This window comes from Panthera onca, chromosome A2, assembly GCF_046562875.1.
Source record: "Panthera onca isolate mPanOnc1 chromosome A2, mPanOnc1 haplotype 2, whole genome shotgun sequence".
Taxonomy (NCBI): Eukaryota; Metazoa; Chordata; class Mammalia; order Carnivora; family Felidae; genus Panthera; species Panthera onca.
The window spans coordinates 53,585,934-53,601,533 of NC_138340.1; the positions used below are offsets into that span (position 1 = coordinate 53,585,934).

Here is a 15,600-nt window from a genome sequence, read left to right on the forward strand (position 1 = left end):
AGAAATTATGTTAATGAGTTTAAGAAATGCTTTTAATGATTAAAACCAAAACTCTGTCACTTTAAAGGACTAATGGACACCGGCGTGAAGTACAAATGCAAAAGGGGTGCACTGAAAGCGTGCAGGACCACTGGGCCGTCAGCTAAACGGCCCAACGGTGATCCTCAACACGACTTAACTTCTTTTTTAAGAATGTCATTAAAAATAACAACTTGTAAGAAAGAAGCCTCGCAGACCACAGTGCGAAGGGTGAGACACACCGGCCTGGAGATGGAAGGCGGGCTCCGGAACCCGCACTTCGTGCTCTTCCCAGACGTGGCCCTACGGGTCCCTATCTGAGCTGTGTTCGAACGCCCGCTCTGTAAAATGGGACCATTTCTGAGCCGCCTCCCAGCGGTGGTTGTGAGGAACGAACGAGGCCGAGCCGAGTGGGCGCGCGCCAAGGCAGCCTGCACGGCCAGGGGCCCTACTGTGCGCCGGGCGGCTGGCGCCCCGCGCCGCGTGCTCTCCGCCCCCGCGCCCGCCCCCGCGCCGCGCGGCGCCCGCCCCCGGCCCGGCCCGGCTCGGCCTCGGGCAGGCGGGGCCGACCGCACTCTGAGCCCGAGCCCGCGCCCGCTCCTAAGCCGCCGCCTGGGGCGCTCGGGTCGGCCGCCGGGACGCCGGAGCGGGGTGCCGCCGCAGGTCAGTGTCCGGGTGCGGGGCGGCGCTGGGGGCGGCGGGGCCGCGGGTCGAGGGGGAGTCCGGAGGGCGGGGAAGCGCCGAAGGGTCGGGGCCCGAGGAGGGCCGGGGCTGCGGGGCCGTGGGGCTGAGGGGACCGGGCTGCGGCGTCGAGTCTGAGGGGACGGGAGCGGGCAGGTCCCGGGCGAGGGTCTTGGCGCGCGCGCTGAGAAGTCCGGGCGCAGAAAGAGCCCTCCAGGCGGGGGAGGGCACGGGCTGCACGCGAGACGCCCCACACGGAGCGGCGGCCGCGCACCGGGAGACGCCAGCCGTGCGTCCCGCGCTCCCCGGACAGGCCCCCTCGAGGAAGCGCCTGGGTCGCGGTCCGAGAGAACCGGGGACCTCCGAGCCCCTGGCGGAGGTGCGCGGGCGTCCAGGAGGCGCTCGAGGCGAACTTTGGGACCGAAACGCGGGCTCCGATGCGTGTCCGTCCCTCGGCCGTGGAGTCTCCTGCTCAGTCCCCATAGCCCAGGCGGCGGTCACTGTGTGGGGGGCGCGGTGACAGTTGAGCGAGGGGCACCCTTGGGGTCACCCCATCCCGGCGCCCTTGAGCGCTGTGCAGGCCGTGAGCCGAGTGGAGGGGCTGGGATGTTGGCCAGACTCCCTAGGGTCGCAGGGGGATGGAGAATGCGTGCGTCCCCCGCCCCACCCCCGCGTTGGGAAAGGTGAAATTACCCGGTTGGGGGCTCCTACACTTGCCGAGCCTCAGCGCCCGCTCTGTGTACTCTGAGGTTGGGAAAGGCAGGTAACTTAAAAAGCGCTGGTCCCTCAGTGCAGGGGTTGCAAAGTGGGTGTGTAGTTGTGGTACTGTATGCTTTGGTATTTGGGGAGGAGCCTAAGGTAAGGAGGCAGAAACTGGGAGTAACCTATTTGCTGCTTTTATATAAGATCAGTTGTTAGGTAAAGAAGGGGCCTTTACCTCTGCTGGGGATCAGAAGGCTGCATTTCTAAATTCTTCTTGTTAGCTTCCGTTGCTTAGGTGAGTCGCCTCACTCTAATTGCATTTTGCGAAATGTGTTGATGTACCCAGAATTTGCAAGGTGATGTTGGTGACGATTGTACTATATAGTGATTATTTGGCTGTGCTGTTGTTTTAACATAAGAATCTAATTCACTTGAGTCTAAGGATAATTCACTATTTTCTTGGGAAGACAGTTTCTATTTTAGAGGAATAAAGTCAAATAATAGTAATCTGCCATGAAGAAGCTGAAGTTTTTCTTCTTTTCCTTTTAAGATTGGGGGATGAAGTGTAAAATTAATTTTGTTTAAATCATCATCTGAAAACAAAACCAAGCAAGATGCTGAACTGAGTTGTTAGGAACCCAATTCCTGGAGAAGTCTCCTTATTTTGAAGTGCATTATTTTAATGTCAACTGTTTTTATCATTCATGAAACAAATTGTAAGCAGAGTTGTTGAGAGAAGAGTGAATAACTTATTCTTTAAAAGGACCCAGGTATCATCTTCTTCCACAAATCTCAGATGTTCTGTGGCAGTCTTCTGTCTATAGCTAAATGATCAATCACTAACTGAGAGCAGAACCAAACGGATGGTGTTAGATGATTTAGGAAACCCTTCTGGTATAGAGACTGACATAGACATTCCCTGGGGCTTCTCTTTTAAAGAAATACTTCACACTCTTATGATTGTTTTGTGGAAGACACTTACCCATGTTACCAGTTAGCGTTAGGAGTGACGTTTCAAGAGAACCTGTTCAAGTTTTAACATAATTTTTGTGTTGTCTGTTGTCAGGTGCACAGATGCATTCTGTGGCTAATACGGTGCCATAGTGATATATGAAAATTTAAAACTAACGTTATGTTAGCCAAAAAATGAAGCTTGTTACAAAACCATCTATTTTGCCTTACTCTGTACTCCACGTGGTTTTTCTCCGTTATTTAAGTTATATATGTTCACTTGCTGATAATTATAACTTAAAGCATCTTAGAATCACCTTGTGACCATTTTAATCTTCTACAACTCATTGAAGGGGAGAAATGTGTTGTTTTCATTTTTAAACCAAAATTCTTTTTCATATTTAAAAGTTTGTTTCTAGTCTTTACAATAACTACTATAAAAGCATGGCATTGATGAATGCTGAAGGTTTGGAGAATTCTTGGCTAAGATTTTTGGACATTGTTTTTCATTCTTTTAAATTATAAGAATATAATTTTAAAAAGTAAAACATATATGTCTGCCAGCATCGTATTCTTTATTGAACTTAAAATACTTTGATATATTTTTGTGATTGGTGTTTTTAATAATTGAATACACTTTTCTTTCAAGGGACAAATTTCCTTAATATTCATTTCTTCGTATATTTCAGAATTACATTTTAAAAACTATATCAATTTTTAAAATTTGCTATTAATTTCAAAATCCCTATGACATTTAAATTTTATATGGGAGACAAAGCCTGACTTTAGGCGTATGAATTAGAAATGCATTACTGATCACGGCTAATTGCTTTTAGTTAGTAAGTTACAGAACTGTAAACAAATACTTATTTTTCTCTCTTCTGTAATTCTCTGAAAATAAGATGTTTGCCATGAACCTTAATTATTAAGATAATTATGCATGTGAAAGCTGTGTGAAAGGCAATGCTGTGAAAACATACACAAGTATTAATACACTTCATTTAGTTTTCAAATTGTAAAACGGTTGCTAATGACAAGACTTTCATAAAGTAGGGAAAAAATGTTAAAGTAATACTTCACAAATTCTCTTATAAATCCTGGCCCATACTTTTACTTCTTTGATAGGATCGATTGATCGATCGATCGATCTGCTAATGGATAACACAGAAAATGTCATCATTCTGATTTGTGGGTGTCCCACTAAATTCATTGTCGCTTGAACTTGGAAATATATGTCCAAAGGTATAGTAAATGTACTAGAAGAAGTTTTTGGTCTCCTCTGTTTCCACTAAATAAATACCAGTTGTAGAGGATTTTTTTAAAAATCGCTAATCAAAAAAACTTGATTTAAGTCACCAATCTGTAAATGTAAACATACGCTCCCCGTTCTTGAAAACAGTTAAACTGAATTTTTAAGTTGCTTTTCTTATTTTTCCTAGCAAATCTTGATATTAGGGTAGATAGTTGAGGCCTAAAAGCAACAAAAAGTGCTTACAGAATCCTTTGAAACTGATCTAATTTGACTCCACCAAAGTACAGTAAGATTTGTGAATAACCATCCTGCAAGCATAGACAGCCCCCACATATTATACATGTCATAACATTCTAGATAAAATTTTTAAGTTGAAGATTATTTGAAATCTTCATGGAGTTTCTCATTTAGTATTTGTATTTTACCACAATACGGAGGTAGATTTTGAGAAGTTATATGGCATATGTTTTAGAACTAAGTTAATGAAAATGTCACGTTTTATTTTTATTTACCTTAATTACTTAAGTTGGCTCTTGGAAGGAAATAGATTCAAATACAATAGACCATATTTTGGAGATAGCTTTTTAGATGTTAAGACAAAAGCTATCACCAATAAGAGTATGTGCTTATTTATTTTTTTGAATGTTTATATACCAAGAAATATTTTTCTTTAACAATCAATACATATTAACATTTTAATACTGAATATTTAACCCAGAACATGAATGTTTACATTTTTCACAGTTTAAGTTATTACAACGGGGCAAGTCACTTGTTCTTTCTCCTATCTGATTACTAAGCAGGCCTGACCCTGCTTTGCTTCTGAGATCAGATGAGCTCCAGCACAAGCAGGGTGGTAATGGCCATTGATCACTTATCCTTTCTAACTCTGCATTTCCTCGTCTATGCAATGGGAAAGTATTGCAGTTATTTTTCTATGCTTTTGTTTTTTGTTTTTTGGGTTTTTTTTTTTTTTTGGTATGATTTTAAGACTTTATCGTAAAACCTGTGTATCTTAAATGATATGACCTTGTCCTGAATTTAACTGAGCAGATATTTTAAAGAGAAACTTCATGGTTATCCACATCATATAGCTAACTCTTCTACAAATGCTAATAATTCACCCTAGTATTAATTTTGAGATCATTGTTAAGAATGAGCTAAAGATAATACTTACCATGTGGTGATCAATTTATAAAATGTTTCTGGAAATATTTCATCACTCTTCAATTTTAAATTTTATTTCCTATTCTTGATGATTTTCAATAAAAAATCAGACAAATAATTTTTTTGTTTTATTACATTATATTTGTGAGTCCTGTGTAGACACAACGTGGATCCTCTTGTGTCAACATTGTGTATCTAATGCCATCTAGGTGCAGATTGTGCTTTTATTTGATAAGTTCTATTCTTTACATATTTTTATGGTATACTCTGTGAGTATTTAACGTATGTTATCCAGGAGCAGGTTTATTGTATAATGAGGCCTGTGAACCTTCAAATCAAAAGACAGGTTTTTATCTCCGACTAAAAGACTAAAAGTGACTTGTACTTGTTGTAAGAATTGGGTCTTTTTCTGACAAGCTATAACCAAAAATTGGCTTTTAGAAGCTTAAAAGTGAGTATGCCTCCTAATAGCCCACCATTTTACTAGTAGGGAGTAATTAGAAAACCATGCATCATCCAAATAATAAATTAAAATATTTTTTAGTGTTTATTTTTCAGAGAGAGTGAGCACACAAGCGGTGGAGGGGCAGAGAGAGAGGAAGCCTCAAGCAGGCTCGAGGCTCTGAGCTGTCAGCACAGAGCCCGATGCAGGGCTTGAACTCACGAACCCTGAAATCATGACCTAAGCCAAAATTGGATGCCCAACCAACTGAGCCACCCAGGCACCCCCAAATAATAAATTTTAAATTCTGCTTATGAATTGTTAAATACATCTTGTTGTGAAGTGTCTCCTCTGCAAGAAAGTAAGAGACTTGATTCCAGGTCTGAAGCCCATTCTGTTCCGGGAATATGGAGCTACAGAGCCCATGTAGGAATATAATTAAAGGGTTAGGGAGACAGAGGGCAAAGAAAGCTTAGGCCTGTGCCTGTAGGTGAGTGTTCCTTTTCCTGTGGCTTCCCCTTCGGGTTGGGGAGGAGGAGCAATATTCACTTCCACTCTCTTCCGTTTGGGCTTTCTCAGAGTCATTGCTGTACCTTCAGCTATTTCAGTGACTAGGCCGTTCTCAACTTGAAGATCTTTTTTGCGACACGGTGCGATGAGTCTCCTTTCCCTACTGTGATTTCTCAGATATAAAGGGAAAATATGAAATGATCAATTCACGCAACACAAATCAATTAAAATTGAAATTTAAAACTTCATGGTCAGGTTTTAAACTAGATCACATAATGGTTTAGTTCAATTTGATTATCTGTTTAGGAGACATTCTACTTCATTGATTTTAGATAATAAATTCATTGCTAGTTTGACTGATTCACTATTTCTTAAAAAACGCTTTCATTTGTGAACTCATCTAGGAGAGTTAACAATGTGGATAAAACTTACTGAAACAGATTTTCTGACCTTCTGGCAAGAGTTCATATTAGCATAAACCTGGGGTGTGAATTCCTTCACAGTTTACCACAGATAAGGAGAAGGGAGATAGGAGGGAGGTAGAAAAATAGGGAAATACCCTGAGTAGGAGTGTAAGAGATCTGTGTATGGTCAACTCCCACAATCAGCAGATTGCAGTTACCGTGCATAGACCTCAAATACAAGGTTGGTTTCTAAGAATTTACCGTGCTCCTCAGTGACATCACAGAATTTTAAAATGTCTCTGGGGGCCCCCGGTGGCTCAGTCAGTTAAGCATCAGACTTCAGCTCAGGTCATGATCTCACTGTTCTCTAGTTAGAGCTCTCATTGGGCTCTGTGCTGACAGCTCAGAGCCTGGAGCCTGCTTTGGATTCTGTGTCTCCCTCTCTCTCTGCCCCTTCCCTGTTACCACTCTGTCTCTTTCTCTCAAAAATAAATAAGCCTTAAAATTAAATATATATATCTTTAAATTCTGAAATTGCCACCTAGCAGTGCTGTTCTCTCTGGCTCTGTAAGTTGCTTCAGGAGGGAATCTGGGAAAGTGACTGGAAAGAGAATATTCTTATCCTGTATGTTTAAGAAATAAATTTTCCTTTATAAGGAAGCCAGTGGGGAAACAGACCTGTCAAACTCTCTGAGTACAATGATGAAGTGCTAGGAAGAACCCCTTAACTTTGACCCCACCCCACTAGCTGGCATTTCACCTCTCAAACTGTATTTGTCATTTGAAAGTTTGAAGTCCACTTTCAAAATGCCAATATTCCTAGCAGGGTTGGTTCTTTAAATCACTGTCAGCAAAAATTTGAGAGCTTAGTTCCTAGTTTCCTTGCACCTGAAAACAAGGCCTTTAGGGAATAGATAACATGCGTGGGAGTTTGAAAGAGGTGATCTGGAGGAGGAAAAATAAAATTAAGGTGATTCATGTTCCAGTTTCTCCATAAACCAGCCTCTTTGAAACGAATAGGAAAGTAACCATTGGAAATAGCAGTGATCGGAAAGGATATATTTTCTCATACATGCCTTTATTTTTCTCTGAAAATCAATACAAGTCTTCCTTAAACCATTTTTTCCCCTCAAAGAAAACAAGTTGTTATTCTCCAACATCAACTTTCCTAGGAAATGTAATCAAAATTAAGGTTATGAGTTACGGTAATCAAGTATCTGAATATTATATCTCATTATGTCTTTTTATTTTCACTACGATGTTAGATGAATTATCTAGTGTCTCCATGAGTTAGTTCTTCCAGACTTTTAAAGTAGCTTCTTAATAGATTGAAATGAGGCGAACCTTTCAATCACACTAGAAAATAATGTACTGAAGTATAAATAATACTTAATGCTTTTGCAGATCCACAGATCATACAACTTAATACATGCTTTATTTTTTATTTTTATTTTTTGCCAATAGTAGTTATGGCAAGCCAACACATCTCTGTTAGAGATAGAAGCTTAGTAGCCATGTCAAAAGCAAGTTCATTAATTCTGTGAATCAGCTGACAGTAGTATTTAACAGTTAGGTTTGGGCCACCCTCATGCAAATTGTTTACTTGCCATTCACTTTTTCCAGTGTTGTGGAAGTCTGAATCTAAAGCAGAGAATCCCAAAGTCCTACCTTGCTAAATGTCATTCTTTTCTGTCAGTTGATAATTACCTGTGTAAACAAGTTTTTGATTGCATGTGGAAAAGTGTTTAGATAAATTCTGTCACTTGTTTTATGTAGTGGATACAGTTTGTGAAAGAGAACAAATGTATGAATGGTATATATGTAAATGAAGAAGATACTTTAACAAATTATTTGCACATGTCGGTAAAATCCAGAAGAGTGAAGAAAATACTCAGACATTTGCCAATGTAGGATTACTACATGTTTTCCTAAAGCATTTGGAACTAATTAAAAACATCCTGGCTTTATTTAAAAGCAGTATAATATATTTTTAAGCTTTGTTTTCAGTGAGGTCCAAATTTGTTGGCATATAGGACTAGAGCAGTACAATGTCTACAAAAATATAGATTATCAGTTACTTGAAGTAGGTACTGACTGGGTTTTATTCATCTTCCTAACTCCAGCATATAGCACCATACTTAGTAGGCACTCAATAAATGTTTTAAAAAGAATGAAGAAATCGTCCAAGGTGGTGGTTCTCAAGTGTGGTCCTTGGACCAGCAGCATCGGCATCATCTGGGAACTTGGTAGAAATGCAAATTCTAGGGCCACACCCAAACCTACTGAGTCAGAGAAACTCTGGGGATATGTTTTAACAGACTCTCCAAAAGAATTCTGATAGATACTGTTTTTGGAACCCCCCTTCTCCTGCATCCCATGAGATGGCCTGGACCTACACTGATGAGTGCACTTAGTTTAGATTATTTTTAGTGGGCCTTACCCTTGCTATAGTTAAGTTCATTGCTGCAGTCTCCCCATGATAGACTCTCTTGGGATCATCCTGTAAAATTAACTCCATTGGCTTGGCATTGTATTACTTAAAGAAGCTCAGTGTTGTCAGTAAGCTTGTGTCAAGAGAGACTAGCCGGCTCACTTCATAGTCTGAGTGTTACTGGTTCCTCTTACCTTAGAATGGTCGTCAGGAATCCTGAGTCTCCAAGTTCAAATACTGCAACTTCAGGACTTGGTTTTATAAGCTCACTGGGGATGATTCACCCCCAGAGGTTTCACATTAAACAGACTTACAAGATAATGGATTTGTACGCCTCAATTCCAGTTTAATAATAGTAGAACATCTGTGTACCCTTCCTAGTGATTATTGATGATACTTTTTTTTAATTCTAAAATTTTTGGTTCTGGAATTGAAGAAACTTGTACTTTTATGTATTTCTGATGTCACTATGATTGAGTTCCGGCTGCTTAGAAAGAGACCAGGCAGTGTATCAAACACTGGGATGCTGTACTCATACTTATGGAACATTTCCCGAAGATATGCAGGATATAGGAAAAAAAATATACACAGAGACTTTCATAAAAGCATTGTTATAGGGACCAACACTTAGAAGTAACTTATTCAATAGCAGGGAAACAGTTAAGTAAATTATGGTGTAATCAGTAGGTAGAATGTTACACACTCATCAATGACAATTTAGAAAATGATAACAAATCTGAAAAATATTGAAAGTAGCATAAAATGTATTTGCACTATTGATTACAACCTTATATAAATGTATGTGTATGAAAAAGTCTGGAAGGGAAGGAATATACAAAAATTATGACAGTTATGTTAAATAGTGAGGGTTTTAAAATTGTTTATATTTTTCCCTCTTTTCCAAAGTTTAGCCAGTAATATAAAATTACATCTGTAACTAAAAGGATACATTTATAGCTTTTCTGTTTTTTAGTATGCCTGTAACTCTTATCACTAAAAATCAAGGGAAAGAGCAAATCAAACATTGAGAATCCTCTACCTATTTTATTCCTTGAAAGCCAGTGAAGATAATGGTAAGACACCACATGAATTCTTTTTGGTTATATCCAGTTTTATTTCATACTTACTTTTATTCCACATTTTGGTCTCCTCTGTAGTCTTTGCTTGACTAGCCTCTATTTGAAAGGAGAAAAATATCCCATCTCTGTTACAGCCTCTTAATTTTCTCAGCCATACGTAAGATTTGATTTGGTTTATATTTATGTTCCCTATTTGATCTTTAGCATACACTGACAAACAGAGCTTTTATTTTTTATTTATTTTTCAAATTTCTAATGTTTATTTATTTTTGAGAGAGAGGGGGTGGAGAGGGGCAGAGAGAGAGGGAGACACAGAATCTGAAGCAGGCTCAAGGCTCTGAGCTGTCTGCACAGAGCCTGACATGGGGCCTAAACCCGTGACCCATGAGATCATGACCTGAGCTGAAGTTGGATGCTCAACCAACTGAGCAACCCAGGTATCCCTAAAAGGTATATTTTTAGTATATTATATATGTAATGTGTATTTAATATAATATATAAATAAACATAGAGCAATATATAATATACATACAAGTATATGTGCATACAACAGGCCAGAGCAATAGCCTTTGAATTAACTCATTTTTCCTTTTTTCTGTTGCATTGTTCTAGAAATCCTAAAGGGAAAATTAAGTGGTTTTGCCTTTGAACCAGATTACAGGTTACATTTTTCTTGTCACTTTCTTTGGAACCTCTTTTGAGTTTATATCAGCTTGATGTCTTTTTTTTTTTTAAATTTTTTAACGTTTATTTATTTTTGAGACAGAGAGAGACACAGCATGAATGGGGGAGGGTCAGAGAGAGAGGGAGACACAGAATCTGAAACAGGCTCCAGGCTCTAAGCTGTCAGTACAGAGCCCCACGCGGGGCTAGAGCTCACAGACCGCGAGATCATGACCTGAGCCGAAGTCGGACACTTAACCAACTGGCCCACCCAGGCGCCCCAGCTTGATGTCTTTAGAATAACCTTTATCTAAATGAAAACAGTTGTAAAAGCTTTTATAAATTTTGTATCAGGAATATTGAATATTTCTCTCTTCTTTCTGTCTCCCCCGTTTCTGATAATTTAGTCCTTAATACAAGGCAAACTTCAGCTAACAAAATTCAGTTTATAGCACTTAGAGTTTGTTTGTGGTTAACACAAACTTCATGGGATGATACCTCGAAGGACAGATTGACTGAGAAGAAGTTCCTTTTTAACGAAGATTTATTTATTCAACAAATATCTATTGAGCTCCTCCTTTCTGCCAGGAGCTGTTTTAGAGAAGAAGGATAAAGCAATGAACAAGACTAACAATTTCCATCTCTCCTAGGGTTTATGATTATTGTCAACTAGATTTAACAAGAACAGTAGTGGGAGAGGTGGTATCTAGAGAAGCCACAGGTTGGACCATGTCCTGTGAGTAGGCAGCATTGCTAGACCAACATGGAGTCAGACAGCTGTCTTTGAGTTGCGTATGAAGTAGGGGAAAACCTGTGTCCTTGAATATTTTTCCTGGGTCCCTTATTACTATATTATTTTAGTTCATATGTATGTATTATATACTATGAATAATGTATTATTGCATTACTTTCTGTCTTCTCAGTAATAAATTTATTAACAAAGAAGGTAGAATGCACCCTTTGTTAATAGGGTACTACTGTTATTGAAAATCCAAATGACAAGGTGATCATTCACTTTGCAAAAGATTTATTTTAAATGTTCTCACAGTGAATATATATATATACATATATATATGTATACTTTTAAATTTTTATTTATTTATTTTGAGGGCGAGGAAAAAGTGCTTGTGTGCAAGTGGGGGAGGGGCAGAGAGAGACACAGAATCCCAAGCCGACCTCAAACTGTCAGCGCAGAGCCCCAACACGGGGCTCGAACTCAGAAACCAAACCTGAGATGATGACCTGATAAGTTGAGCCGAAATCAAGAGTCAGACACTTAACTAACTGAGCCACCCAGGCACCTCTCACAGTGAAAATATTTAAGGGGTGAATTATACAAGTGAATTTGTAACCTAATTACTTACAAAAAATTATTTATACTTAATAGAAATGTAAAACAAAGTTCACTGGGACTATCCCATTAAAATATTTTTTAAAATCCCCCCCACCCCCAGGAAATAAAGTTAGCTACTTTTCTTTAATTTTTTTTTAAATGTTTATTCAGTTTTGAGAGACAGAGAGCGTGAGCAGGGATGGGCAGAGAGAGAGGGAGACACAGCATCTGAAGCAGGTTCCAGGTTCTGAGCTGTCAGCACAGAGCCCAAACTCGTGAACAGCAAGATGGTGACCTGACACCAAGTTGGGCGCTTAACCGACTGAGCCACCCAGGCACCCCTAGCTACTTTTCTTTAAAAGCCAATAAAGCGGGCACCTGGGTGGCTCAGTCGGTTAAACGTCTGACTTCAGCTCAGGTCATGATCTCGTGGTCTGTGAGTTCAAGCCCCATGTGGGGATCTGTGCTAACAGCTCAGAGCCTGGAGTCTGTTTCAGATTCTGTGTCTCCCTCTCTCTCTGACCCTCCCCCGTTCATGCTCTGTCTCTCTCTGTCTCAAAAATAGAAATAAACGTTAAAAAAAAAACCAATAAAGAACTTTTATATATCTAGACTATAATATTTGAGCAAACGGAAACCCAGATACTGTTTGAAATGACTATCCTTTGGTCAGATGATTTATTATAGCTATTTCCAATTGCTATACTCACATATAAATTGTCTGTCATTTTGGTTCTGATGTTACATTGACAGAAAATATCTTATTAACCACTTAAACATAAGTTGTGAACAACATGACACTTTTGGGGAAAAATGATAAGGAAAATACATTTTGAAGGAGCTTATGTGAAGTTAAATAGAATTAATCCATTCATATATAGGCTGCCATGGCAAAATAGAGTGCAATATAGTTCAGATATAATCGAAACTCTCAAATTTTACAGATTTCACTGCAGTTTATTCAATTCCACAAACTCCACAAACATTTAATGAGTGACTGACCACTTGCTTTTCAACACTAGATATCCTTACATAGGAAATAAAATCTGCCCATCTGAAAACATGGCCTTAGAGACAGTGAACTAGTACTTCTTAGTCTGGAGAGCATATCATGCTGGGTAGGTGAACCAGCATCTAGCACCAGGGAGGCATATAACCACAGTACAGTAAAAGCCGAGAAAATCTAAGACATTTTTAGGTTGTGCACATGATTCATGCTGTGTATTTCTCTGTGTCTGCTGGAACAATCTTTAATCCTAGCAAAGTACGATACATACACACGATTAATTTGTCTCTATTAAGCACATTACGTTTTAAAACGTCAGGTTGATGTCCTTTGTCATGCAAGGTATGTAAAATATTTACACTGGCCACCAGCTTTTGAATTCAGGAAATGCAAGCTAATTTTCATCTTAGCTGAAGGAAAACAATTAGAAGCCAGATCTACTCTGAAATGTAATTTAATGCATCCCATATTTTGTATTACACATTTATATTTGCTGATTCTTTGCTGTCATGTCTTACAATTTTTTTTACATATATTTTTTTAAATGTTTGTTTATTTTTAAGAGAGAGAGAGAGATAGAGCACAAGTGAGGGAGAGGCAGAGAGAGACAGGAAGACACAGAGTCTGAAGCAGGCTCTAGGCTCTGAGCTGTCAGCACAAAGCCTGACACAGGGCTCAAGCTCATGAACCATGAGATCATGACCTGAGCCGAAGTCGGACGCTTAACCGACTGAGCCACCCAGGTGCCCCTCTTACAATTTTTATGTACGAATTCTGTGTACCAAGAAAAATTGTTAATTCATAGAGGATAGAAATGAATGTTGTAGTTCTTATTCCTCTTACATATATATGTACTGCATACCTTCCCTAATTCACAGCCTATAGCATAGGGAACTGGGTATATTATCAGTACTTTATAAAAATTCTAAACTTGATTTGATTTCCCTAATTCACAGCCTATAGCACAGGGGACTGGCAATGATAAGTGCTTTATAAATACTTCTAAACTTGATTTGATTTCCCTAATTCACAGCCTGTAGCTTGGGGACTGAGTGCATTAGAAGTACTTTATGAATTCTTCTAAATTTGATTTGATTTCCCTAATTCACAGCCTGTAGCACAGAGAGGCTGGGTACATTCTAAGTACTTTAAAAATATTTTTAAACTCGATCTGATTTTGAGGACAGGTTTTTTCATATCACTTGTATCGGATTCTCAGTGCTAGTCTTCTCTACATATTTAAGGAATTCCCTAAATTACTCTTTATTGTATTTAACATTTTTTGATGATAAATAATGATTTGAAATTAATGCCAGAAGAGAGATCCATTTTACTTGTTGTAAATCGGGCAAAATGGGATATGAAAAGGGGGAAAAATGTTAATTATAGACTTCAGCATTCTGTGTTGGATCTTTTAGTTGTTCTGGTCAGAAAAACAGGTTTTAAATGGCCTAAGGGCCAGAGCACTGTTTTACATTCTTGTTTCGAGGCTTCTAATAGCAACTGTAACAAATTCTATTTAATACTACAGCTGGAGAAAAACTCATAATAATGTACATTAAAATGTCATTAAGACTTCTTACTCATGCATAAAATAAAACAGGATCCTTTTCAAACATTTTGTTAAATATTAGATAAAAGAGTATCAAGTTTGGGCCTATTGATTTGTTTATAGTATATAAAATAATTTAATCACTGTGCTATTTCATATATGAATCACAGGTATTACCGTCATTATTTAACAGTTAATCTCCTTTCACAAGGCAGATATGGGTTTATGAGTGACTTCAAATCAAAATACCAAAGAAATTGATATACATATAAAAGCAAAGCAAATAGAGGAACCTTTTTTTTATATGGCCTTGTGACATCTCTGTACACCCCCTCTTCTCAGCAGGCTTTCCCTCTGTGGATATAGAATGAAGGTAGGAGTCCCTTAGCAAAAGATCAATGCAGGGAATTTGCACTCTCCACCCTTGGGCAGCCTGCCATTATCCTTCTGTAGCCACACCTGTTCACCTCCTACTAGGGCAAAAAAGGGCCCTGATAGAAATACCAAGAGAGAGAAGCAAAATGGCTGGGAGGGTAGAGCCTGATAAAAAGAAAGATGAACTGAAATGAATTTGAAGCTTTCTCTTGTTGATGATCCAGATTTGTTTCCTTAGTTTTGTTATTCATTTGTGTATGGCTGGAAACTGTGGATGGCACACATGTTCAGGTAGGTTGTAGGCACAAAGGGAGACACCAAAGCTGCTAGAAGGAGGAGTTTATAGTCCACATGAATCAAAATGGGGTGAAATTGAAACATGTAACGAACACTTCAGAGCAGTATATGATTAAGAGCTAAAATAAGTAAGACAGAAAGCAAATGCTACAAAAGTTCAGGAAATGGCACATCGGTGGGGAGTGGAGGGTGTACCCAGAAAAAACCATGTAGATGGGTTAAACAAACTTGAAAAATTCAAAGATTGACAGGGTGATCTTTGGGGGAGAAAACAAAAAAATATATACAGAAAAAGAAACACGGGAATTAAGTATGATTCCTTTAATATGAAATATCCATAAGAGGCAAATCCATAGAGAAAGAAAGCAGATTAGTGGTTGCCAGGGCCTGGGGGAAGGGGGAGTGACTGCTTAATGGGTACAGGATTTCCTTTTGAGGTGATTAAAATGTTTTGGAACTAGATAGAGGTGCTGGTTGCACAGCTTGAAGAATGTGCATAATACCACTGAGTTGTGCACTTTAGAATAGTTAATTTTGTGTTCTGTGAATTTTTCCCCATAAAACAAAGAAAAAAAAAGTTCAGGGTTTGAGGCAGCCTAAAAGGAGGGGAAAGGAATATCCAGCCTAAGAAAACAAAGCCTAGAATAATGCGTAAGCATGGGTTGGGGGGAACTCTGCAGAGATCAACGCATTTGAAGTGGATGTAGTACGTGTATGTGAGTAGGAGAAATATGGTT

At 39.1% G+C, this 15,600-nt stretch overlaps 2 protein-coding genes across 5 annotated transcripts in view; one reads left to right on the top strand and one right to left on the bottom strand.

Annotated features, from left to right (window-relative positions):
• The first annotated feature begins 567 nt into the window (after nt 1-567).
• Nucleotides 568-15,600, top strand: part of PPARG (peroxisome proliferator activated receptor gamma) — a 134,779-nt gene continuing 119,746 nt past the window's right edge. For 2 of the 4 annotated variants that reach the window (XM_060631795.3, XM_060631793.3), the window contains exon 1: nt 1,603-1,696. The gene's annotated coding sequence lies outside the window, so the exon portion shown is untranslated. Of the gene's footprint in view, nt 682-1,602; nt 1,697-15,600 lie in introns of those variants that run through there. The other 2 variants (XM_060631794.3, XM_060631792.3) reach the window with 2 other exon arrangements.
• On the bottom strand, nt 619-1,477 carry LOC144613865 (uncharacterized). The gene is made up of 2 exons (XM_078435512.2): nt 1,393-1,477; nt 619-1,199 (listed from the first exon to the last, which is right to left on the bottom strand). Exon 2 carries the CDS (start codon nt 1,180-1,182, stop codon nt 619-621), a length of 564 nt encoding a protein of 187 aa, XP_078291638.1. The 5' UTR covers nt 1,183-1,199; nt 1,393-1,477.